The sequence below is a fragment of the Phocoena sinus genome, chromosome 3 (assembly GCF_008692025.1).
Source record: "Phocoena sinus isolate mPhoSin1 chromosome 3, mPhoSin1.pri, whole genome shotgun sequence".
In the NCBI taxonomy this organism is placed as follows: domain Eukaryota; kingdom Metazoa; phylum Chordata; class Mammalia; order Artiodactyla; family Phocoenidae; genus Phocoena; species Phocoena sinus.
Window position 1 is genome coordinate 19,641,837 of NC_045765.1, and position 26,485 is coordinate 19,668,321.

The following is a 26,485-nucleotide window of genomic DNA, read 5'->3' on the forward strand; positions in this document are numbered from 1 at the left end:
GAAAAAAAAATTTAGACTAAGAGGTCCTGCAGGTCAAGGGCTCATAGTATGGCGGTTCACTCACCTCTCTGTCCTTCACTTCCTTGCCTGGTAGACGGGGCTGATTGTGACATCTTGGGTGGGGTAGAAGGACTCTGGGGAAATTGCTAAGGCAGTCTAGGCTTTAGAAGCTGGGAGCTGTGTAGGGTCTTTCCCAGCTGGCGAAGAGCAGGTGCCCAAGAACGGCTTGCTGAGTGAAGGATGGGAGCTGAGGCTGCCTGGGCACCTTCCTCAAATTTGGCTGTCTGGAACAAACGTTGTACAAAGGGCTTCTGATTCCATCACATGCACTCCTTTCCCAGCTCATTTCTGGGTCATGGAAAAGGTTCTTCCAAGAATCACCAGGGCTATGATAAGTCCCATGGAACAAACCTACTGTTATGTATTAGCTGAGCGGGAAAAGGTCATCTCTTCTTATGCATCCTCATTCATTCTTTCATTCAACAAACTGTGTGACACACCACTCTGTACATTAGAGGAATGGAGATGAATGAGGCTAGGTCTCTGCCCTGAAGGAGTTAGCCTGGAGAGAGCCATCCTGGATACAGCTGCCATTCTGGCCTCCCTGTATGTCTGTCTCCTTTCCTGCTCCCCTGCATTCCTTCTCCACACAGCAGCCACATGAGCATCTCGAACAAAGTAGACTCCCAGCTTAAACCTTCTAAAGACCTCTATGAGGCCCTCCAGGACAGGGGGGAGGTGGATGAGCAGGTGAGCTTGTATTGAATTTAGGGCATCTGCAAGTTTTCTACAGAGCTGCCAAGCAACTGGATGCCTGTCTCTGTCCCAAGTCTTCAAATCAGTATTTAAGGTGCTGGGAAGTCTGAACAGGGTGAGGGTAAAGGTAAAGACACACATACTAGATGCAAATCCCAGGTCTGTTAAGTTGCAGTCTGGCTCATTGGAGAAATTGTTTATTTAGATGCTTCAGTGACCAAGAGATAGAGCATAAGCACCCCCCACCACACACACACGATACATAAAGGCATTTACAGGCGCAGGGACAGGAAGTGTGGGGAGGAGATCACGAGAGCAGCTGCAGGCTTCTTTGACCCAGTGAAGAGGGACCTCAGATGGTAACTCTCCCTGGAATTCCTGTTTGAAAGCTACAAGGTAAAGTCCACTCCCAGTGAAGTCCCAGGCCATAAAACACAGCAGTGTTAGAGAAATCTAGGTGTGGGGTCAGGGAAAAGTCTGTTTCCTCACTGCAGAAACTTACACTAGCTCTTTTCTTCCCTTAGGGGCCCATCCTGCTCCTCGGTCCCCAGAATCTCCTGGGGGATGATGGGGGAGGACTAGCACCACAGCAACCTGGGCACATGGTCTGCTGCACAAGGGGAAGGAGAGGGCTAGCAGGGCTGAAGGGCAGCAATTAACCTCTGAGCTGGCTGGCACAAGGCAGTTTCCTTTTAAGGGTACAAAACCATCAAGGAAATTTGCATGTGGGGACCTTCCCACATGACCCTGTGTCAGAGCACCTCTGATGGAGGAGGGGAAAGGCCTCTATTGAAGGTTTCCAGTACCCATCCCACTGGGTACTGAGGCCTCTTTCGGCTCTAGCTTGTCCTCACTTGCTGCAGATTCTTAGCACCATTCAGGAACTGTGGAGAATGGGGGGTAAGAGGAATAGCAATGCTCTGCCAGGACTGTGTCATTGCTCTAGGAGGAGACTTCACAGTCGGCAGAAATCTGTACAACTGGCCAGCATCTGATCCCAGGCTCAGGAAAGCTTGCACTCTTTTGGGGGAGAGGGAGTGTCATATTAACTCCAAGTTTCCATGCGGCAGCCACTTCCATCTGCCCTTTCCTGCCTAGGCCAAGGTCTGGCGTGAAAGCTCCAGGTTTCACTGGAGATACCTAGAGCCCAGGGAGAGCTCAGTTCTTCAGCTGCAGGGACTGGTCCAAAACTGACCTGCAAAGGAAAGACAGGCATGGGGCCTCAGGACATATAGCCCAGAGGAGCTGGGGAAGGGGAAAGGCCATCCTCCAAACTACCATTCTGGGAGACCCCAAGTCCTGTCAAGATCTCTGCTTCCCTCATCCTGACCTACAGGGCCCATTCCAAAAAGGGGAGGAGCAGGGGTGGATTTGCCTGGACCAATCAGACGCTCTCTGTGGTCTACTCCTGCCTCAGGCCTGTGTATTCTCCAGGTGTAAGAAAGGAGGAAGAAGGAGCCAAGGGCTGACCATAGTCCCAGAAAGTTGGCTCATGGCTGGTTCAACCTGGAGTGCCGGACAGAAACACCTCTAGTTTTCCAAGGTGGCTGAGTCTTTATGAATGGGTTGCCTTTGCATGGGAATCTGGCCCAGAGGTGATGCCATTGTTTTTGGTGACCTGTAATTTGAGAAGGAACAAAGGCACAGGGTTAGTTTGTAGTGGTTGTGATGGTATTCCAGGTAGCTTATTCCAACGGTAGTACAGCTCTTCCAGGGCATGGAGTAATAAGCAAGGCAGCTCTCCTTTACTGAGGGCCACTGCATGATAGGCACAAGGCCGGGTGTCTTGCTTCCAGTATCCTATTTCATTCTCATGCTAATTCTGCAAGGGGGGGACCAGCACCCCCATTTTACATATGAGGAAACTAAAGTTCAGAAAGTATAAGTGACCTGCTCACAGTAAGCTTTTTTTAAGTGTGGTAGATTCAGGACTGCAGCCTATGTGTTTCCTCTATACCAAATCATTTATTCTGCCTACAGGGCCCTACGTGACCTGGACGGTACAGAATGACCGTTCTCCCCAACACATGGAATGAAATGTAAAGTGGCTCTTCTATCACTATCCCACTAGCACCACCTGATAGTGTCTTATGTGTTTATGGATTTGTTTAGGATCTGCTTCTACCACCAGAGGGGGATCCAAAGGATCAGGGAACAGCATTGGTCTTGGTTCCTACTGTAGCCCCAGTGCTCAAAACAGGGCTTGGCACATAATAGATACACAGGGTTAGTTTGTAGTGGTTGTGATGGTATTCTTTGTTAAATCTTTGTTGAATGAGTGAAAGCTTATCTCTAACAGCTCCCCTTATCAGGACTAGAACTTCACATATATTATCTCTAACCCTTATGTCATCCCATAAGGTGAGGATAATGAGCTCCATTCGGAAACAGCAGAGCAAAATGAATAGGCTTTGAAGTCAGAGGTTTGAATCCTGGGTCTGACTCCAAGTAACTATGAGACTTTGGGCAAAGTTACTTAATCTACCTGACATTCGGTTTCCTTGGGTTGTAAAGTGTGTGTGTGGGGTCCTAATTTGGAGCTGCTGGTGCAAATTAATGAGCTTGAATTAGGTGTCCAACAAATTGTACTATAATCTTACAGAAAAGGAATTGGAGACTCAAAGAGGTTTACTGACTCACCTAAGGTCACACAGCTGGGAAGTGTAGGAAGAAAACAGTAAACAACACTAGCATTTTCAAGTCTGGGTAGTCCCAGGGTAGGGCTCTGACTGGTTCCACGTTATCTGACAAAATTGCCACCAGCCAAGCTGCAAGGGAGGTATGCTGAAACAGGAGTGAGATGCAGGCCAGGTTTCTAGGGCTTGTCTTAAGTCCATATCTCAGAGGAACCTCGAGTCCTCCCAGTTAAAGACATATCTATCAATAAAGCTGCAGTGTGGGAGAGGAGACTTCAGGCAGAGCAGAGAGGACCAGGGATATTTTGACCCCAACACTCTGTACATCTACCACTTTTATTCATTCGGCTCTGTAAGCAATGCAGAACCAATCGCCAAAGTCAAAGCAATCATTTTAGCAGACTTGCCTGACTGAAACTGTTTCCTCATCTGTAAAACGGGGATAATTCCTATCTCAGAAGGTTATGTTGTGGCACACTGCCCACACTGCACAGTTCCCTTCTGAGAGGCAGGGACAGAACCATGTGGGCCCTCCCCGGCAGGACCTCACCTGTTTATATCATCTGGCGCCACAACCCCCTTGTCAGCATGACGCCCTGGAGCAGCATGCTGTGAGCCAGACAAGCCTCACTGTGAACTATGGCTCTGCCTCATAATACCACTCTGAACGGTGGTTGCCATATCTGTAAAATCAGAGTAATAACCCCTTCTTCCCAGGATTGTTGTGAGGATTACCTGAGAGAATTTGCTTGGCATGTGGCCTGCAACAGACCAGGAGCTCAAACAAAGAACGTTAGTCATTTTCAAGATTATCATGAACAGATGACTCTGCTAATCTCGTCCCTTCAAAGAACTTATCACAATTTGTAATTATTGGTTGTTTATATGCTTACTGTTTGTCTCCTCCCATCAGAATGTTAGGTTACAAGAGTAGGGACTGGGTCTGTCTTGGCTACCGCTCAGAGGGTGTTCAATATTTGATGAAAGAACCTGGTCATATTTGGTAATAACCAGTAGAGGGAGCTCTTGCCAAATAATTGATGGCAGTGAAGACTAAGGTCTTCAGGCCAGTGGTGAGTGGGGGTAGGGGAGCTTCCCTAGTCAGACTGCTGACAGCCAAAAAATCTAGGAGACCACCAAGGGAATTGTTTATGTTTCTCTACTAAAACCTTCAGCCCAACAGGTCTAAAGGCTGGGGAGAAGCTGATGGGAGAAGAACTTTCTGTTAACGTATTGAGCTTCTGTTGACTGGCAGAAAAGACTGCCAGGATTCCCTTTTAGCCAAGGAGTACCAAAGCCCTGAGCTCCTGCTGCAGGCTCTTGAATTTCAAAGTATGATTACTCACTGGTTCTTGTGTTTGAAGCCGCTGACATGAGCTTGGTACTGTTCTATGGAGTTCAGCACTATCTTACATGTCTTGCAGGCGTAGCCCTTCCCGGCTGAAACACACATAAAAGTCAAGATGCTTAGTTATCCAATAAGAAGGGACCTGGGGACTGCTGCTTTCGACAGTATGTGCAAATGCCCTTCTGAGGATGGATGGGTGGGGTGAGGTTAGGTGATTGGCCCTGATAAGAATCCCAGTGGCCCCAATGCTCAGGGGGCACATGTATGCCTGGGGCTGGGAACCTTCTCGTTCCCCTCTGTGCCCTCAGTCCCAGCAGAGCCTGGTCCAGAGTAGCTGTCTGTTGAGTAAATAAAAGATTGCTAGAACAAAGAGGTGACATTTGGTGTAACTGTCTTTTCCACCTTGACTGTGCTAAGTAGCCTCATTAAGGATGCCTTTAGCTAAGAGATCTCTGGGAAGGTGCCACTCTCTTTGGGCTTGCAGTAACAGTAATTTATGAGGCCTGTTAGCAAAATCAATCTCTCTCTCTCTCTACCGTGGGGCTCACAGACACCCTGTCTCACTACGAGGGCTGCTCCAGTGACAAAGTGGCCTTTCTTCACATGGTCTAGCAGAGACAGCATGGGCCAGGAACCAAGATATGGGGCTGGACTCCTGGCTCTGCATTCACGTGATCTTGGCAAAATCCCTTCCCTTTCTGATCCTCAGCTTTACTCAACAATAAACCAACTATACCACAACCATCATACTTACAATAAAAAGCAGCCATTGTTTACCAAGTGCCTGATATAGGCCATGCACTTCATATAATTTTCATTGGCGCTCATAATGATTCTGTGAAAATGATTATCATTATTCTCTTATAGATGAGGAAAATAAGGCATGGTTACATGTCCAAGAACACAGAGTTAGTAAATGGCAAGCAGGCTTGGCTGACTGCCAAGGCTGTACTTATTCAGCATGCCAGGTGCTAGCTGCATGAGACAGGCAACTGTACACATGACTTCAAGAGTCCTCTGACACCTTTTTTTTTGTAAAAAAAATGTATTTCTTTTTGGCTGCATTGGGTGTTTGTTGCTGCACGTGGGCTTTCTCTAGTTGCGGCGAGCAGGGTCTACTCTTTGTTGCTCTTGTTGCGGAGCGTGGGCTCTAGGCGCGCAGGCTTCCGTAGTTGTGGCTCACGGGCTCTAGAGCGCAGGCTCAGTAGTTGTGGCGCATGGGTTTAGTTGCTCTGCGGCATGTAGGATCCTCCCCGGCCAGGGCTTGAACCCATGTCCCCTGCATTAGCAGGCAGATTCCTAACCACTGCGCCACGAGGGAAGCCCCCCCTCTGACACCTTTTGAATCATCTGCCATCCTAAAGTCTCACAGCTCTGGAGTGAGATCATCTAGGTTCAAATCCCAGCTCTATCATTTCTTACTTGTAGGACCACAGGCCAGTTACTTAATCTCTCTGGGATTTGGTTTCCTCATTTGTAAAAGTGGGGCTTCTCTGAGACTTAGGTTCCTTACCTATAAAATGAGGTTAATACTAGTATCAGCCTCATAAGGTTATTGTAATGATTCAAATAAAAGCAACTGGGACCTAGTAAGTATCCAATAAATGTGAACTTTTGGCTTATCATCACTCTTACGAGTTCCATGAGTGATGCTGGCAAAGAAGTGGAGAGTATCTTTCAACCAGCCTTCCATGGCAGCTGCAGCTACTGAGAACACTAACGATCTCCTCTAATCCAATAAACTAGCAGACATTCCCAGCTACATCTGTTTCTCTTGTATCTTCAGGTATTTCCTGGAAGACACATCCCTTTAAAGCATTTAAGGGGAAAATTACTGCAATCAGAATTCAGGTCTTTTTTTAGACACTGAAGGCCAGAATTAATGGTTCAATACTAACAGGGAAAAGATGCATAATGGACTAGCAGGATCACCCTCCCCACAAAGTCCAGAGTTGAACCTGAAGCTGGTGTGGGGTCACTGATGCCCAGATTACAACAGCCCACTCTTACCATCTATTAAGCAACCAAGCACCATGCCAAAATTCTGGATACTTATGCCCTTGGATTTTTACAATAGTGCTGCAAGATAGGTGATTAGCTCCATTTTTCAGAGCAGGAAACAGGCTCAGGGAGGTTAAGTGGTTGACCTGGGGTCAGAGCTGGGATCTGCCCTCTGGTCTGTGAAGCTCCCATTTTTCCCTCTGCACCACAGGTCTCCGGACTCTCCTATGCGAGGTACATCTCAGCACACAGTTTACTGATCCGTAAGCTAGATTCAAATCATCATTTGGGGCAAGTGAATAATTCATTGGTGCTTCTAAAAAACCAGCTTTGTCCAGTACCCACACTAATCCATTTTCATTTTACATGTTTGATACTCTGGTTTACCCCTGTGATTTTATGAAGTATAAGTCACTAGAGTTGATTTTTAAACATCTGGTTTATTTGGAAAAGCACCTGTATCTCCTCCCCTTTACTGCCAAGACTTTTGAAAGCCCTGTCTACAACTACTTCTCCATTTCCTTGTCTCTCAATTACTTTGCAACCTATCCCCCTACACACACACACACACACACACACACGCACACACACGCACACACACGCAGTCTTTCTGAGGCCAATGGAGGCTTCCCTGTATCTGAATTTAATGGACAAAATGAATGCTTATGTGGCCTCTTCATATTTGACCTCTCAACAGCACCTGACAGAATTGGTGACTCCTTCCTTCTTCAAAGTCTCCCCGTCCTTGGCTTTCAGCATGCCACACTCTTGATTTTTCTTCTCTGGTGGCTCCTTCTCAGTTTCTTTTGCTGTCTCATGTTTGACCTCCACCATTTAATACTGGCAGTTCCAGAGGGCTCAATCTTGGTTTTCTTTCTTTCTCTCTTTAAATTTCTTTTTATTATTTTAAATTGTGGTAGAATACAAATAACAGAAAATTTACCATCTAATCCATTTTAAGTGTACAATTCAGTAATTGTAAAGGACAGTTCTGGGTTAGAGAAATTTGTGTTTTCATCATGTTAAGTATCTTCACATTGTCGTGTAACCAATCTCCAGAGCTCTGTCATTTTGTAAAACTAAAAACCTACACCCATTAGACTCCCCATTTCTCCCTCCCCCTAATCCCTGGCAAACCACATTCTTTCTGTTTCTATGAGTGTGATTACTCTTGATATCTCATACAAATGAAATCATAGAGGATTTGTCTTTTTGTGACTGGCTTATTTCACTGTGCAGAATGTCCTCAAGATTCATCCAGGTTTGTAGCATGTGCCAGAATTTTCAGGGGGCTCAATCTTAGATCCTTTGCTCCTTTCTCTCTAAACTCTAAGGGATCTCTTTCATTTCTCTGACTTCAATGACCACTTATTAGTTTAAAACATATGAAACTACCAATATTTAACAGTTTCTGACCTACCAAAATGGCAATATCTCTAACCCAGACCTCTCTTTTAGGCCTAGACCTATATATCCAATTGACTCTTGAACATCTCTACTTTGATATCTCGTGGGCATCTTAAACTCAAGCTGCCAAAACCTGGTTATTCACCTAATGGCTTCAGACTAAACCTGGGCACCATCCTTGCCTGTTCCCTTTCCTTCATCTCCCACACTGGATGGCCAATTCTACTTCCTACATACCTCTTGAATCTATCTATTCCTGTCTACCTCTACCACTGCTATCTTAGTCCAGCCTCCCATATTCTCCAGTATGAATTATTGCAATAGTCTCACTGCTGGTCTCTCTCCACTACCCTTCCTCCCTAATTGCAAGCCATTCTCCACTTTGTAGCTAGAATGATCTAATAATGCTGAAGCTGTGAGTAGCTTCCCAATGCTCTTAGGATAAAGGTCCAAATCTCTAACATGACCCACAATGCCATGACTAGATACTTGCTCATCTCCCCAGCAGCATGTTGCCCCACACTATCTCTCTTGCCCCTGGTCCCCCATCTTAAGTTATCTTCATAGCATCCTGTCTGTTTCCTTTTCTAAAGCTTGCCACACTTGTAGTTCATTGCTCAATGCCTGTTTTTTCTGCTAGACTCTAAGCTCCACAAGAATATGGACAATACCTGTCTTGTTTATGTAACCCAGAGGGGATGCTGAGAGCTCTGGCGGCTGGAAGGATTTGGCTACCTGAATGATACGCAGGTTTTAGTTTTGACATTCTTGAGAGAATGAGAGGAATGTGAGCTTGGAGTATAAAGCAAACTCCAAGTCTTGTTTAATCTGCTTGGTAGATGCTGCAGCCACCCCTGGTGGGAGACATCTGGACACTCTGGATCAGATACATCTCACATTTGACCCATACTTGTCATGAGACACTTGCCAGGAGCCCCATGGAAACTATTCTCTGTACCTAACACAGAACCCTGACTTGGGTTTCAATGCTGGCTGCCACAGCCTAGTGTGGGACCCAGAACAAATCATTTCATCTTTCTGATCCTAATGTCCTCATTTGTGAAATGGTGATAATCAAATGTGCACAACAGAGTTGTTGTGTGGATTAAGTCAGGTAATTAAGTGTGAGAGCATCTAGCCTAAGGCCTGGACTACAGCAGCCATTGGTAAGTGCAGGATGACTGACTGTCTGAAAGAACAAATGAACAAGGGTCGACTGAAGCCAGCAGGGAAAAGCCAAGCTGCTAACAACCTAAATCCTTTGCTAGGGCAGAACCCCTGTCAGCAGAAGTCACTGCTTGCATACCCTAGGTCAACATCCCACCTCTGTAAGAACGGGGTCAGAGAGAGCTCAGTGTCTCTGCTGACATCCAGGACTCAGAGAGCCTACAGCAAAGTACACTCAGAACTGAAGGCAGGGAGAAGGAGTGTACGTTTTGGAACCAGACAGAGCTACAGACCCCTACTGATGCTGTCACTTATTAACATCAGGTCATATCAGCTGTATGACCTGAGCAAGTCACTCTGAGTCTCATCGTCTTTATTTGTAAAGTGGGAAAATCACAACTATTTTATAGGAATGCTGTGGGGATCAAATTATAATGTATATATTAATATCAAAGTAGGATGTGATACCCTTTCCCCCCACCTAGATTTTCATGAAAGAATTTAGTTGATCTGTAATGAAGTCAAATGATTTAAGCCAGAAAAAAGGATCCAGGATACAGTTCTAGGATTAAATATGGTAATTTAGCTTAGACAAATGGAGGAGGGTAAATACAAGAAGGAGGCTTTGGCTCGAGATAAAAGAAAAGAATGGATACAAGTTAAGATAAGCAGCCTGAAACACTGCGGTGCCTCAGTCCTGCCAGTGGAAAAGAGATAATGAGGGAACGACCAGGGCAGGACCAAGTAAAGCTGGGGCAGGAACTGGAGCAAAAGAGGGTTAGCTGCAAAAGAACACTGGTTTGTGCTAGCTGGATGCTATGTCGTGAAGCAGGGCTCTGAGGAGCTTGGTTCTGAAGTTTCCAGATGCCTCAGTATATGGAATTGATCCTGTTAAAGGGAAAGGCACTACCTATATGTAGGACCAGTAAATAAATATTAGTCATTCTTTTCTGATTTTGAAGAGGTTTCTAAAAGAGGGTCTTTCAAAGGCTTTGGAAAGGCGATCCTTGGCACCCTTCTAAAGGAATCTCCCCCTTGCTGCATAGCCACTACTTTGCACCTTCTCATCAGTCAGTATTGCCCAAGGACGGCCTGTGTTGTATGGTGCTTTGGGGTTTGGGGGGTTGTTAGAGAGGCATGATTGTTCCCCTTGCCCATATGTGGTCTGGAACATCTATGGCATCTGGGTGTTCACCTCTCCAGGATTGTGGGAAGAGCACAGATGGCTCTGAGCAAGAGCTTCCTTGCACCTGGATGCCATGGTGCTCTCTGTCTGGTGCTGCATCTCCATGGCCTGGGGAAGAAGCCCTGGGGACTCACACCAATGCTTAAGTGGGCTCCACAAGACAGAGACTGTATCAGATTTGGTCACTACTATACCCCAATGAGGGAATGCAGCAGGTTTTCAATAAATATTTGCTGACTGAAAGAGAAAATAATAACCTCCCCCTCCCCACCCTTACTATAAGCTGTGAGTAGTTACTGTGATGGGAAGGGCTCCTAACTTTTTATGAATGCTCACTCCTGTGATGCTGACTGGTATCTGGAGGTCAGGGCAATAGCTAATGTTCTGAGTCAGAGTGGTCTCCTTCACCACTCTATCCCAGGGACACAGGTGGGCCTTAGCTGCTGGGAGACGAGGGATTCTGAGGACATTATAAAATCTGGCAGAGGCTGCTGAGGCCCTCACACAAGAAATGTGGATGACAGGGAGTTTAAATCAGAGGTTGCAGATTGGTGGCCCTTGCCCCAAATCTGGCTTGCAGGCAGGTTTGACTCACATACGGTTTAAACTTTTAAAAATTTAGTTGCACATTTAAAAATCAGGAGAATTCTTATTCAAATCTGGCTTCTAGATTCTTTTGAAAAACTGGAAGATATAGTAACAACTGGCTGGAGCTGTCTAGGAGAGGCACATACCCTCAGCTGATCATATCCCCTACTGGCTCTTTCACATATTGAAATTTCCTGTCCAGCCTCTGCAGGCATTTGAGTTTGCAATGCCTGCTTCAGAAGACCTAAGGAGGAAAAGCATAGCCTTGGTGGTCCAGGGAACCCCAGCAGTCAAGCCCCGATCTAGCTCTGGGTGTGAGCTGAGCCCCTTACCTGATGAGTCAGTGACAGCAGGGTCGGCCAGCCGCCCGTAGTGTGCCATAAGTTTGAGCTTGGTCTCCTGTTTCCTGTGTTTCTTGCCCATATAATGTTGCTGAGCCATGACAGGGTCATTGAAAGTCGCGTGGCAGAGGCTGCAGAACTTGTCTGGGTCTATCATCTCTCTATTCTGGTGCAAGGCTAAGGTGGAGGCCACAAGGAAAGGGTTTGTAAGGCGTTTCGACAGAGCTGCGGTGAGAGAGTTCAAACAGAAACAATGAAAAAACCCAGAAGGTGCCAGGTTTTCGCGTATGCTGAATGCAAAGAAAGGCTGGGTCACTAGTTAATCACACCTGCAGGCGTGGCACTGCCTGTGTGAATCACACAGTGAAAATCTTCTCTAATTGAGAAGATATGGGGAGCCCAAAGACCACCTACTTTGTTCGGCAGCTTTAACTACTTCAGGCACATGAATCCTGCTTTTCTTATATTCAGAGAGGGATCTGCACTTCTACTATCAAGTTGCCAAATTACAACAGATTAGATACGTACATGCTTGCAATCTTCTCATCCCTCAGAATTCCCCAGAACTTCACAGCAAATGGGACAAGAAGTTTGGGTGTTTAACTCCCATCCTCAAAGTATCCCAGTTATAGATTTGGAAGTCAATGCACAGATGTAGAAACTGAGGGCCTGAGGGCCTGGAGGGTCATTTAGAAAAGGCACTATACTAGGGGGGCCTTTTAGGCTACACTGCCTTCTAGGCTGAGTGGGGGAGCGGAGGATGACATTGACATTTAGTTATGAGATTTGTATATATATTTTCTCTTTTGGTCCTCAGAACTATGCCATGAGGTAGGTGTCATTTTGCCACAATACAGAGAAAAACCGAGGCTCAGATGGGTGAAATGACTTACCCAAGATCACCCAGCTAATGAGTGAATACAGGCCTGTGTGACCCTAAAGACCATGCCCTCTCCTCTATGCCAGGCTGCCAGAGCGTGGCAGGGAGATCTGAAGGCTACAGTCCATGTGTTCACCTTCAGAAAACATCCCTGGCTGTGGTCCATGAATTCAGTTAATCAGAGCCTGGTATGGGCATGTATGTAAGCCTCCCGTGGGCCAACAAATGTCCTGATGCTGACTGCAGGCTGCACTGCTGCTTTATAAAGTGGATGTCATGACTCACTAATGAGTCCACGTGGCTGGAATGGTGTCAATCTAGTAACCACTGCTTTAAAAATGTGGTCTAGAACCCCCACCAATGGTGGAGGAGAGGTGGGGCTCAGCAGCACTCACTGACAGATGTTCTTTCATCTCTGTACTACTTCAATGCGGGAAGTTTTGAGGATTTTCAAAAAGCCAGAAGTAACTTGCTGGCTTTTCCCACAATGGTTTTCCAGTATAGGAAATCTCAATTTCCCTGGCTATTTGATTTTCCTTAGCCATTGTTTCAGCAAGTCACTGGAAAAGTAAGGTACATGTTGTAGAATATTCAATAATATTAGAAAATATTCAGTATGTGGTGTTGAGTTAAAAAAAAAAAAAAGCAGGTTATACAGCAAACTGGTTCTTATGTCCTCGGTTCTGTAAAACAACAAAAACCATACCGGTGATGTGTGGAAAAAAGACCAAAAGCATTGAGTAAAAGTGTGCTTTTCAGTCTTTTCCAACTTTTCTACAATGAATGTAGATTCTTGATATCAGAAAAGAAATAATCATGACCACTGAAACATAAGGGTCTTTCTTTAAAAGATAATGAAGAGAAGCATCAAAGGTGAATGGTTAAGTAAAGTTGGAGGAACCACTTAATAGACATCCAGTAAAAATGAGAGCTACAGGAGTCTTCTCTCAGGAAACAACTTGAAATATGGAAAGAGAATTCTACAGGAATGTTTGCTGTAGTGTTATTTACAAACATTAATAAAGGAGAGGGGGAAAACGTAAATGTTCACCATTAGAGGACTGGTTAAATAAATGTGCTGTGATGGGATATTGTCATTAAAAATGTTTATGAAAAAGTTTTTAATAACATGGGGAAATACAAATGTTATATTAAGTGAAAAGAGCATAAAAGAAAATTATACACATGATACGATCATGTCATTATTAAAAGACATAACGTGCAATCTATATGTGTATACTGGTATTTTGAAATGTTACCAACATATTAACAGTGTTTCTCTCTTGGTGGCAGGATTTGGGTGGTATTTTACTTTCCTCTTTGTACCTTTTGCATTGTTTGAACTAGAAATAACAATAATGAGTATGCGTTGTTTTTATAAAAACAATAAGGTTAAAGTATTTTACGTTTATATACATAATCTAGACATACATAAAACACATATACGCACAGATATACACACATACACATAACAAAAGATTATAGGAGAAACAGTACTCCAAAATGTTAACAGTGGTTATCTTTGAATGGTAAAATTATGAGTATTTTTCTTTCCATTTATCTATATTTTCCATATTTTCTACAACATGCTTGTATTACTTTTACATTAGAAAAATGTTTAATTTCAGAAATATAGTTATAAACTCATGTAATAACATGGAAATGTGCTTAAACTACAAAATTAAAAGTTAAAGCAGGATACAAATGGTACATGCACTATGATTATAACTATATAAAAACATACCTGTTATGTGGCAAGGGCCAAAAGTAAATACAAAACATAAACCCTTGAATATGGAATCTTTGGACCGGGCATATTCCAGGGAATTTTCCCATTTATAGAAAGTTAAGCTCATATAAACCTAAAGATAAGTGACCATATAAAGTTCTGTTCTTAAGCTAATTTCCCTTGGTCTAATGTTTAATCTTTTTGGTACCATAAATGGTACCAACACTGACTTTAAACAAAAGCAATTAGTACTAGTATAACTTAATGATGAACAAACCATAAGCAAAGCCAGTGACATGCTCCAGGTGGTGGATGCCTGATCAACTACTGCATTTTATGTGGGGATTCCATTCACTGGCTATCTTGATGATGGTGATAATACTAACAATAGGAACTGTCGGGAATTCCCTGGCAGTCCAGTGATTAGGACTTGGCACTTTCACTACCAGGGCCAGGGTTCAATCCCTGGTCGGGGAACTAAGATCCTGCAGGCCACTTGGCCAAAAAAAAAGAGAATTGTCCTTTACTGAGCATTTATTACATCCTAGGTTCCTTGTATACCTTATTTCATCCTCAAAACCTATGAAGTAGTATTATCAATATTTTATAGGTGAGAAAACTCAGGCACAAAGAAGTTCATTCATACAGATGGTAAATAGCAGTGGCAGGATTTAAACTTGGGCATCCATGACTTTATCTCGTTTCATAGCAGGAATACTAGATTGGGGTGTAATAAGAGAGTATAATTATGAGTGATTTTTTTACCCTCTCTTCAAAGTCTTCCAAAACATCACTGTCTTGTTTTTATAATACAGCAATTCAAAAAAGGACAAGTATTATAGATAGTATAGTCTACTTCTTGGTCCAAAATAAAGACAGAAGCAAAAATTACCAAGAAAAAAATAAAATAAAGATCAAAGAACTTTCAGTTTTGACTAACTGCAGTTAGCAGAGGTTTAAAATCCCAGAAAGTCATTAGTTAATGAGATGAAAGTGAAGGCTGAGCCCCAGTGGCGACAAGATAAAGGGGGCTATTTTAGAAGTCACTGCACTGGGAATGAATTCATGGCAGTTGCAAATACAGTTTGCTGGGCAGTAGTGGCAGCACTGAAGTATTCAGCTTCGAAAGGCAAGTCCCTGTCTTGAGGAGAACAGGCAGCTTTGAGGATTAAAGTGAGCAGGGCATAGCTTTTTAACTTGGAATGCATGGCAACAGGGCAGGTGAATGCTAGGAGGGAAAAATCTAAGTGAGAGAGGCAGGAGATAGAATGCTCTCCTGGTGTGCATAACCTGGAGGACTTTGGCACTCCTGACTTATAATTATTTTTAAGGACAAAAGCTCAGGGCTAAGAAGCTTCTATAGAGAAAAACTGATGTAACCAAAGAAAGGGAGGTTAGGTGAGTACAACTCCGAGGATGCATTTCACTGAAGCTGGGTCTACTTTGATATTTTTAAGGGCTCTCAAAAGCAGTTCAACCTCTTCAAGTCTGTGGCCCCAGTGAGCATTTCTGGGAGCACCTGGCATTGGTGCCTTGAGGACGGGAGGGGTCCCGATACATAGCACCACTCAGGAAAACCAGTACCTTCCACCTTAGTGGATTGCTGCTTCAGCTTTAAGTTCTTTGCGTGGGTCTTCCCCAGGTAGTGCGACTGGGCCACGACAGGGGAGGAAAAGGTCATGTTACAGATGGGGCAGCACTGGTTCTTGTCTTTGCTTCTGCTGCTCTTCTGGTTAGGAGAAAGAACACAGGTCTGATCACGCCACTGCCCGGCCAGAAAATCTTCACTGGTTCCCCACTGCCCATAGGAGAATGAGCATTCAAGGCCCCCTTCACACACTAACCCCAACCTACCTTTCTGGATTCTTTTCCAGCTACTTCATCCCATGCTCTACTCACCATTCCCCGTTTTGTTCTCTGCTACTTCCTTGTTTTACTTGGGCCATTCCTGCTGCCTAGAATGATCTTCCTTTCTTTACTGCCTGGCATATGTCTGCTTAGCCTTCAAGGCCCAGATTAAATATTACCTCTTCTGAGAGACTTTTACTCAAGAAAATTACTCAGTAAACAATTATCAAGCCACTTAGTGTGATTATTCCAGGAAGGAAGAACTAATCTTGTTCTTCTTCTGTACTCCTGGAGTGCATTAAATAGACCTCTATCATACCACTCGCTTGTCACTCTAAACTGACAGTGTCACAGCTTAGGAGACTTTTCTGTGAACTAAAGTGCAACATTTGGGCAAAGACTGTTGGATTCATCTTTGTTTCCTATCCTTAGCACTCTGCTGGAGTCTGGCACACAGCAGATGTTCAGGGTTCGATGAACAAGCAGATCATTGGGTTTTATTTCATGATTATGATTAGGCTAGAAAACAATGTACTTCAAGTCTATATTAAGAGTTCCCAGCCTCTCTCTTATGTCTGATTTCTGAATACAGTATTCATTCTAATATAGCATTTTTCAACCTTGGTACTATTGTCATTTTGGGCTGGATAACTCTTTGTTGGACGGGGAGGGGCCCATGATCTCATTAGAACTACTGGGCCACTCCGAGAGTAGAAGGATCAGATATATAAAGAGGTGAAGTGACTTGCCCAGGGTCACAGAGTTGATCTTGTCTTTCTGGATTCTAAATCACAAGAAGGGCAACCAGGGGATGAGCCAGTGAATTTGGAGAAGGGATAAGCAAGGCCCTTCCAAACCTGTGGTCCCTATGACAGGGAGGCACAGTTTGTAGTGTAAGCTCTTACTCACTGAGCATCCACTAGGAATTGGAATTTTACCTCACAATACCCTTAAGAGGTAGGAACTATTATCTCCATTTTATGGGTGAAGTACAGAGAGGTTAAGTGACCTGTCCAAAGTCACCCAACCAGTTAAGTTGTAGAGCTAGTATTGGGCCCCAGTCTGCTGACTTTTCATTCCATGACATTTGCACAGCCTGCTATGGAACAAAAATAATGGTACACCTGAGGGACGGGGGTTGTTTCAGCATAATTCTCACAGTATTTCTAAGGCAAAAAGCAAACATGCTGGAAAAGTGTTTATTCCACTTGTTTATTCCAAATATTCAAGTATTGAACTCAGCTCTTTCCCCCAGATCTCAAGAAAGCAAGCAACCTGGCTTTCTTCCACTTTCTCTTCTTGAGTAGGGAATGGACAGCTGTCCTACTCTAACAAACCACTGACAATGGCTCCATTTACTGAGCCCCTACTATGTGCCAGGCTCTGTGTTGGGTGCTTTAATAAACCTTCTTTCATTTTAGTTTGGAAAAATCCTGAAAGGTAGTTGACATTAGCATCCTCATTATTATAGAAGAAGAAATCAAGGCTCAGAGAAGTAATAAGACTTGCCCAAATCACAGGACAGGGCCAGGATTTGAAGCCAAGTCAGTCTGACTCAAAGCCCATGTTCTTTCCACCACACCAACCTGCCTGCTGGCTTCATCAGGAAGTGAGCAGTCTCAACATGGCAGCTGTATTACCTGATCTGAGTCTAGCTTCTTCGTATCCCCCTTTAATGTCTCCATTCCATGGATTGCTAGGTATCTCTTCACTTTGTTGGCATGTTTTTTGCTCTGCAAGAACCCAGGAAAAAGATCAAAGATAGCTAAATGCCATTTCATATCTAAGGCACTCAAAAACACTAGATTTTCATCTGATTCATCCTCACAGACACTTTTGAGGAGGAGAGGGTGGGGGAAGAAACCTAGTTTATTGAGTTCCTACTCTGTATAAAGTACTTAAATGCTGTCAAATCTAATCTTCACAATAATTTATGAGAAAATTATCATCATCTCAATCTTACAGATGAGGAAACTGAGGCTGAAGATAGTGAGGTTTCTTGCCCAAGATGAGTAGCAGAGATGTGATTCAAACACAGGTCTATTTAAAGCCAAAGCATGTACTTTCTACTGTACCAAGCTGCATGGGAACATGTAAGTATAATGATCCTGATTTGGATGGAAGAAATGAGACTCAGAAAAATTAAGTCAATCTTCAAGTCACAGCCAACATGCATGGAGGCAACACCTGGGTGGCTAAAAAGGAATTCACTGCACAAGCCAGGGAGAAGTGGGGGTTTGACACTGGGTCTGGAAAAATAAAGCAGTACTAAAGGTACAAGGGCATACCTGGTAGTGTGCCAGCTTCTGGGACTCAGAAATTAGCAAGGCGCAGCAAACCTTACACTGGGTGCTGGTAAAGAGACACTGGTTCTTCTGGATCATGTGTTCCACTACAGAGAGGAAAATAAAAAATCTTTGAGTTAAAAAACTGCCTCAACAGCACTGTCTTTGAACCCTGCCTCAAACGCATGAACTGAGTAATGGAATGCCATACTATTAAATCGGCAAACCTCAGCCACCCCTCCCCTACTGCTTTCATGACTCACGCTATATTCTCGTGCCACCTCACCTGTAACTTACTTTATACTTTTATGTACGCCAACTTTCTTTCTAAATGATGATTATTATTTATTTAGTTATTCTTGGCTGTGCCACATGGCATGTGGGATCTTAGTTCCCCGACCAGGGATGGAACCCAAGCCCCCTGCAGTGGAAGTGTGGAGTCTTGGCTACTGGACCACCAGGGAAGTCCCTATGCCAACTTTCTTTACTAAGTAAATTCTTTTAAAAAGGAATCTTTAAATTATAAACTTAAGTAAATACCAATAAAAATAAATACAATAAAAATGAAACAATTCTAGCCAGATACTGGTGTGAGAGGCTTGCAGTTCTCTCTAAAAAGAACATTAAGAGAGTGGCAAACGCAGTCTCTGCTGCTGTCACTGCCCCAGTCTCTTCCCCCGGCCTCTTGTTGCCACTGAATTGCCAAGATGTCACTTTCTAACAAGCTGACTCTGGACAAGCTGGACGTGAAGGGGTAGCGGGTCATCATGAGAGTGGACTTCAATGTTCCTAGGAAGAACAACAAGATAACAAACAACCAGAGGGTCAAGGCTGCCGTTCCAAGCATCAAATTCTGCTTGGACACTGGAGCCAAGTCAGTTTTTCTTATGAGCCATCTGGGCTGGACTGATGGTGTCCCCATGCCTGACAAGTACTCCCTGCAGCCAGTTGCTGTAGAACTCAAATCTCTGCTGGGCAAGGATGTTTTGTTCTTGAAGGACTAGAAAGCTTGTGCTGACCTAGCTGCTGGGTCTGTCATCCTGCTGGAGAACCTTCGCTTTCATGTGGAGGAAGACGGGAAGGGAAAAGATGCTTCTGGGAACAAGGTTAAAGCTGAGCCAGCCAAAATGGAATTCCGTTAGGCAATTTTAGATATTTCAAAATCAGATCAAGAACAGTGAGAAGGGACTTCCCTGGTGGCGCAGTGGTTAAGAATCCACCTGCCAGTGCACGGGACACAGGTTTGAGCCCTGGTCCGGGAAGATCCCACATGCCACGGAGCAACTAAGCCCGTGCACCCCAACTACTGAGCCCACGAGCCACAACTACTGAAGCCTGCATGCTTAGAGCCTGTGTTGCGCAACAAGAGAAGTTACCGCAATGAGAAGCCCGTGCACTGCAACGAAGAGTAGCCACCACTCGCTGCAACCAGAGAAAGCCTGCTCATAGCAACAAAGACCCAATGCAGCCAAAAAAAAAATTACCTAATGTGTCACACAAGTTCCACACCATAGGAATCTATAGTATTAACCTGTGCTTAATTGTTGGGCCTGGAAAACAAAGCTTTACTTTTTGAGGAGGGAGTAAAATCTCACACAAGGCATGAGTTCTATCATGACATCGACAATCTGAGGCAGGGGTAGAATCTAGAAAATGTGAGGGGACGGCAAATTCATGTGTTTTATCTTCTACTCTGGACCAAAAAGTGGGCAAGATTCTCTGGAGGGAGGTTCTTGGGGGGGAACTTTTAAGGTGCCTCTCCCTACTCCACAAGATATAAAGCTTATTTATTTATGCCAGCCTTTTTGGGAAGAAGGGCTGTTGTCTGGCTATATTTCTGACCCTGAGGGTCTTTTGTTTATTTCCCTATTTTTCTCCTACAGTGTTTGGTAATTTTTGTGAAAGACTGTGGCTGCCTCAGCCATGCTCAGAGAAATCAACAGAAGTGGGTCTGTGAACACATCTGGGCCAGAGCTTTAAAAGGGAGGGTGAGAGGCTCCTCAGAATGCAAAGCCCATAAAGGGAAAATGCTACCCAGGAGTCAGGATCCAGCCATTCTCTCCTCGCATGGAGATGATGGATTTTGTTTTATTAAAGGAAACGGGGTTTCCTTTCAAGGATATTCAGAATCTGACTCCCAAAGACTAAACAGGGCAAGGACCATGTCACTTATGACTTTGTATACCCAGTATCTAATAAAATGCCTGACCCAGAATGGCCATCATTAAAAAGTCTACAAATAACAAATGCTGGAGACAGTATGGAGAAAAGGGAACCCTCCTATGCTGTTGGTGGGAATGTAAATTGGTGCAGCCACTGTGGAAAACAGTATGGAGGTTCCTCAAAAAACTAAAAATAGAGTTGCCATATGATCCAGCAATCCCACTCCTGGGCATATATCCAGCCAAAACTATAATTCAAAAAGATACATGCACCCCTATGTTCATAGCAGCACTATTCACAATAGCCATGACATGGAAACAACCTAAATGTTCATTGATAGATGAATGGATAAAGAAGATGTGGTACATATATACAATGGAATACTACTCAGCCATAAAAAAGAATGAAATAATGTAATTTGCAGCAACACAGATGGACCTAGAGATTATCATACTAAGTGAAGTCAGAAAGAGAAAGACAAACACCATATATCACTTATATGTGGAATCTAACATATGACACAAATGAACTTATCTACAAAACAGAAACAGACCCACAGACATAGAGAACAGACTCATCATTGCCAAGGGGGAGGTGGGAGAGGGATGGATTGGGAGAAGAATATGAAAAAGAATATACATGTATATGTATGAATATATATGAAACTGAATCACTTTGCTATACAGCAGAAATTAACACATTGTAAATCAACTATACTTCAATAAAATAAATTAAAAATAAAATCCCTAACCCACAGGAGGGGCTTGGTGAATACCTGCTGAATAAATGAAACACACCTCTTTGGCCTCAGAGAATACATTCACACAGTTCACAATTATGTATTCAGAATGCCTTCTACGTGCCAGAAATGGGTTTAGTGCTGGGGCCATGTCAACAAATAAGAGAGAGTACAAAGTAAATAAATAAGCAAGATAGTGACAGAGAGTGAGAAATATTATGAAAACAAGCAAGCAAAGTAAGTGGTAGAGAATGTTGGGGCAGTATAGTCAGTGAAGACCATGCTAGGGAGGTGTTAGCCACAAGAGGTCTGGGGGAAACTGTTCCAGCCTGAGACACTGTCAAGTCTCTGAGGCAGGGGTGAGTTTGGCATATGCAAGGAATGAAGAGAAGGACAGTGTGGATAGAGTATGGTGAATGAGAGAATAGTGGTAGGAAATAAAGTTGGAGAGAGTTTGAGGCCTACCAGATCATGTGGAATGAGTATAAGGCCTCATAAACCATGGTATGAACTACAGATTTTATTCTTAGTGTAATGAGAGGTGACAAGATATGGCTTATGTTTTGAAAAGATTAGTCTATTCGTTGTGTCAGCAGATTGTATGGGAATAGGAATGGAAACAGGAAGAACAGGGAAGAGGCTGTTGCAGTCTTCTAGGCAATAGATGATAGAAATGTGGACTAGGCAGGTTGTCAATGGAGATGAGAAAAGTGGATGGATTTGGAATTATGTTCTAGAAGTAGATCTGACATCCAATTTCTTCGATTGGATGTAGGGGGTGAAGTAGGAGAGCATTCAAGGATAACTCCTAGGTTTTGAATTTGAGAAACTAACAGATGAGAACTGGAGGAAGACAGCCTTGGAGGAGAAATTAAAGATGTTTCCTTTGGATATATTAAACATGAGTGGTCTATCACATACATGGGTAGAGATATCAAGTAGTCAGCTAGAGATTCAGGCCTAGAGCTTGAGGGAAAGGTCAGAGCTGGGGATACAAATTGAGACTCCTGGGACTGAGTCTTGGACCCTCCAAATTTAGAAGTCAGGCAGAGGAAGTGTAGTTGAATATAAAATGAGTATGAGGTGGGACTTTGGCTATAGCAGAGTGAGGAGATCCTCTTCACCCAAGGCAACTAAAACATTGAACAAAACTGACAAAAACAATCCCTTCAGTACCCTGGAAATTGACCAAAGGCACTTAACAATCTGGGAAGCACTTATGCTTGTACATCTGCTGAACTTCGGGTGAGAAGAGCGGGAATGTGGGACTGCTCTCATCCCCTCCCACACTCAGTCAGTGCAGAGGTTCTACCAGGAAGAGGTAGGATGTGAGAACCAATAGCTTCCCTGTGGAAGAGGAAATCACTTGATTTGGAGTGGTGGGCAACGCCCCTATCTAGTGATAATATTGGTGGAAGTGATGGTCTCAGAGGTAGGTGAGGAGGAAAGGCCAAAGGCTCTACTATAGCCTTTGCTGTGTCATGTTTGTGGCTGAGACTGTGTGGCAGTGGGGACCTAAGAGGGCCCAAGTTAGCCACATACTCCTGGCCAACTCTGAGGTTGTACACATGCACAGAAGAGATGCAAAAGGCCCTGACAGAAAGTAAAAGCCAGGGCTGACTTTAAAATGGCCTGAACTTTGAATGTAATTTCCTACCTACCTACAGATCCAACCGAGGCCTTTACTGGCTCCAGGTGTTCACTGAATCACTGGTTGACTACTAAGCAACATATAGACACATGGAAGACAGAAATTATAAAAATGAACCAAATTGGGAATATTTGCTCTTAAAGTCTTCAGTTACCATGTAAGTGATTTTCTTCCAAGCTGTGAGGAAGCCTTAACTATTCCATGCATGAAATCACATGGAGAGACCCTGAGACTATGTGAAAAAAGAGATGCCCGGCCAGCCTCCAGGAGTTCCATCCCACTGCTGTTTCAACTCTAGCCACTACCTGACTGCAACTGCATAAGAGACCTTGAGTCAGAACTGTCCAGCCAAACCTTTCTTGAATTCCTGACTCACAAAATCTGTGAGAGATTCATGAGGTTGGAGGAAGCTAAGGTCCACAGAGGGAAAAAGAACTTATATGAATTATCAGAATTCTGAGAAGGTGGCCTGAATGTGAATCCCTGTTTCCCAGATATCCACATACAACTCTAATCCAATTACCAATTACCAGAGGGGACAGGTTTGATACAGGAAATTAGGTGCTTAGAAAATCATTGGAAAGGCTGAAGGTACTAGGTTGAGCCTTCCAGAAATGTCTCTAGGAACAATATATAACTGTTTCAACAGGTGAGCTATAATCTCTGAGGCCTCCACTGCAGCCGTGCTGGAAGTAAGAAGCTTCCATTGTCATTGAACATGCCTCTTAACATATGAAGCTGGAGAATGGATGCTGGAACACTTATGTAAGAAGATCTTATAGTTCCACAACCTTTCTTGACAGTAACAATAGCTGTAGAAATATGATCTTCACTGCATTTCTGCCTTCCAAATCTTACGAGAAGGCATCTGATTGGCAGGATTTATTTTGTATCCATATTGTAGACAGACAATCAGAAGGGGTATGGGGCAGAGGCTGAGAGATCTAGAATGTGACATAGAGGGCTGATTTTCATAGGGTCATGAAGTAGGGACAGTAAGTCTAGCCATATCAACAACTAAATTAAATGTCAATAGTTTAAACAGCCCACTCAAAAGGCAGAGATTGGGCTTCCCTGGTGGCGCAGTGGTTGAGAGTCCGCCTGCCGATGCAGGGTTCGTGCCCCAGTCTGGGAAGATGCCACATGCCGCGGAGCGGCTAGGCCTGTGAGCCACGGCTGCTGAGCCTGCGCGTCTGGAGCCTGTGCTCCGCAACGGGAGAGGCCACAACAGTGAGAGGCCCACATACCGCAAAAAAAAAAAAAAAAAAAGGCAGAGATTATTAGAGAATAAAGCAAGATTTATACAATGGATTTCTATTTAGCAATAAAAAGGAATGACGTATTAATACACACTACAATTTGGCTGAACCTCAAAAACATGCTGAGTGAGAGAAGCCAAATGAAAAAGACTATATATTATAGGATTCCATTTACTGAAAGGTCCAGAAAAGGCAAATTTATAGAGACAGAAAACAGATTTGTGGTTGCCGAGGGCAGGAGGTAAGAGTGGGGATTTAATGTAAAGGAGCACAAATTGGAGTGATGGAAATATTCTAAACTGGACTAGGGCTATACAACTCTATACTTTTACTACAATTAATTGAATTTTACAGTTACAATGGGTGAATTTTATGGCATGTAAATTACAACTCAATGAGAAAACAAAAATTATAACTAAGAGATAATAAAAAACCAAGGTGAGTAGGACTTGGTGTTATAGGTATCTACCTAGACCTCAAATAAATTATTGGACAAAGTGAGGAGAGCAGGGAAGTGAACTGGGTTCTAAATGACTGTGGGCATTCATACACACATAAACAGTTCACTTTCCAGAGCACAGCTGCTGTGTTCTCTGCTTCAATGTCCAAGGCATGCCTTCTGTATCCCCTGAGGACAAAGGCCGCTTCCTCTTTGTGTACCCTCAACTCTTAGACTTCCCACTTCACTGCACCCACTACATTATACTGCAACTGTCTTGGTGTCTGCTTCCTGGATTAGACTACAAGCCCCTCCAGGGCAAGGCCAGTATTATTCTCAACTCTGTAGCTCTGATGCCCAGCCAATCCTGGGAACAGAGCAGGCGTCAGTGAATGTTGGTCAAATTAATGAAAGGAAAATTGCAGGCGGTGGAGGGTGGAGGAGAGGCAACTTTGTGCCAAACAAGTTTGAAAGTATGAGGGTGAGGGGGATAGGAGCCTCTTACTAATTTAGGAGTCAGACTAGACTAGTTTTTAAATTGGAGAAGTATACATCGGGGTATAGGTATGTATACCACCCCAAATTTAAACATATCTTCCTTGGATGTGGTAAAAAATTCCATTTTATCCCAGGACAATCAGTTCACAAGCAACATATTAACTTTCCAAGATTAGTCTGCTCAGCAAGCAAACAAACCTTTAGAGAAATCTGATTTCCCTGCAGATTACCTGACAGGATTAGCACAAAAGTCCAGTTTGTGTACTTCTGGGTTAGAGTTAAGCAGCTAGCTCTGCTAAGGACTGTGAAGGGGGTCACAAAACGGGGTCAGAGCAGCTCTTTCCATCCTCCTCTTTCTATCTCCATCTTACCCAGGGCTAGGTCAAGTGCAGAACAAGCTGGGAAGCTTCAGCCCAGAAGTGCCCCGCTAGACAGACTTGTATATCCTGTTCTCCACAACCTTGGGTCAAGCGTGGGATACAAGCTGGAGCCATAGTATACCCGGCCAGGCTCTCGGGCTTCTGGTTCCCACATTAGAAAAGGGATTCAAGTGGTGGAAACAGGTGACACCAAGAAACAGGGGTAAGCCAGGGCTCAGTCTCCAAGTTCAGGAGGAACACTGAGGTATGGAGAAGGCCTTCTAGAGCCCTCGGAAGTGTGGGGCATGAGAGAAGGGAGGCAAGAGACACTAGGGGTGGGGGAACCTGGAGACTGGGATGGTGAAGGGGTTACGAGCTTGGCGGGGAGGGTTCTGAGGGTCTCCGAAACGGCGTGGACGGCACGCCCGGAGGATTCCAGTCCTCAAGTTTAGGAAGAAGTAAGCTCTCGCGGGTGAGGAAAGCGGGGTAAAGAACCACGCGGCCACAGCGTGAGAAGGCCCTTGACCATTTGCGCGCGCTTCTTGTGGCGTACAGCCAGGATTTTTAGGGGAGCTGGCACAACGCGCCCAGCTCTTGGTGAGGTGCACAAGTCAGGGAGTACCGGGTCGCATCACGCCAGGGGGCGGGCCGGGCGCCAGAGGGTGTGACCGTAGAACCGGGGGTTGGTCCGCGTCCCCGCCCCGCGCTTCCGCCACTCTCCGCGAAAGGAGCAGGCGGGCAAGTGTCTTCCTGCCTCTGAAGTCCCCGGACTCACCTTCCTCCCTCCCCACTGGTTGGGCCCCGGACACTGCTTCCCAGAGGCGGCGCGCCCTCTCGCGGTCGAAGCGCAGCCCGTCGGGTTCCCGGCCCTCCCGCTCCTCCGAGTTGTTGTACGCCCGGGCCGCGCCGCTGTCCGCGGCGTCCGCGGTGCCCAACGCGGAATACTCCATCTTCTCCACAAACCCTAACCGGCTATAGCCGCTCATGAACCTTGGTCTCGCGAGATGTGGGTGGGAGGATAGCTTTGCCCGGCCAACAAATCTCGCGAGGTTTGAGTACTGCAGGCTGCGTTGCTGTTCTGACCCTTGCCGTTCTTTCTCGTCGACGCTGCTGGGACTTCGGAGCTTGTGCAGTGGATTCGGAAGTCGGTCGCCGGTTCCACCGCATACCCCTCCCTCCGGGACAGGCTCGTGCAGGCCTTGGCT

The 26,485-nt window shown here is 44.6% G+C and overlaps 1 protein-coding gene and 1 long non-coding RNA gene across 4 annotated transcripts; one reads left to right on the forward strand and one right to left on the reverse strand.

Moving 5' to 3' along the window:
- Positions 1-922: 922 nt before the first annotated feature.
- Positions 923-26,275, reverse strand: ZNF346 (zinc finger protein 346). 3 transcript variants are annotated; one of them, XM_032628315.1, is made up of 7 exons: positions 26,056-26,265; positions 18,176-18,279; positions 17,528-17,620; positions 15,624-15,768; positions 11,422-11,655; positions 4,739-4,832; positions 923-2,374 (listed from the first exon to the last, which is right to left on the reverse strand). In XM_032628315.1, exons 1-7 carry the CDS (start codon positions 26,228-26,230, stop codon positions 2,287-2,289), a joined length of 933 nt encoding a protein of 310 aa, XP_032484206.1. In that variant the 5' UTR covers positions 26,231-26,265; the 3' UTR covers positions 923-2,286. The 3 variants fall into 3 exon arrangements, with proteins under 3 accessions (XP_032484206.1, XP_032484208.1, XP_032484207.1); XM_032628317.1 differs by lacking the exon at positions 26,056-26,265 and adding an exon at positions 22,736-22,810; XM_032628316.1 differs by having other exon boundaries at positions 932-2,374; positions 11,422-11,607; positions 26,056-26,275.
- On the forward strand, positions 3,839-19,305 carry LOC116751879. Its single transcript, XR_004349362.1, has 3 exons — positions 3,839-3,853; positions 4,471-4,475; positions 19,177-19,305. It is a non-coding gene; the product is annotated as an uncharacterized LOC116751879 (long non-coding RNA).
- Positions 26,276-26,485: the final 210 nt, after the last annotated feature.

Excerpts from the sequence above, each read along its gene's own strand:
- ZNF346 (XM_032628315.1), bottom strand. The coding sequence starts at position 26,230 with ATGGAGTATTCCGCGTTGGGCACCGCGGACGCCGCGGACAGCGGCGCG. Across the intron at positions 11,656-15,623 it reads GCAATCCACTAAGGTGGAAG|CTCTGTCGAAACGCCTTACA; the intron begins GTACTGGTTTTC and ends CTCTCACCGCAG. Across the intron at positions 2,375-4,738 it reads GGCTTCAAACACAAGAACCA|GTCACCAAAAACAATGGCAT; the intron begins GTGAGTAATCAT and ends CTCAAATTACAG.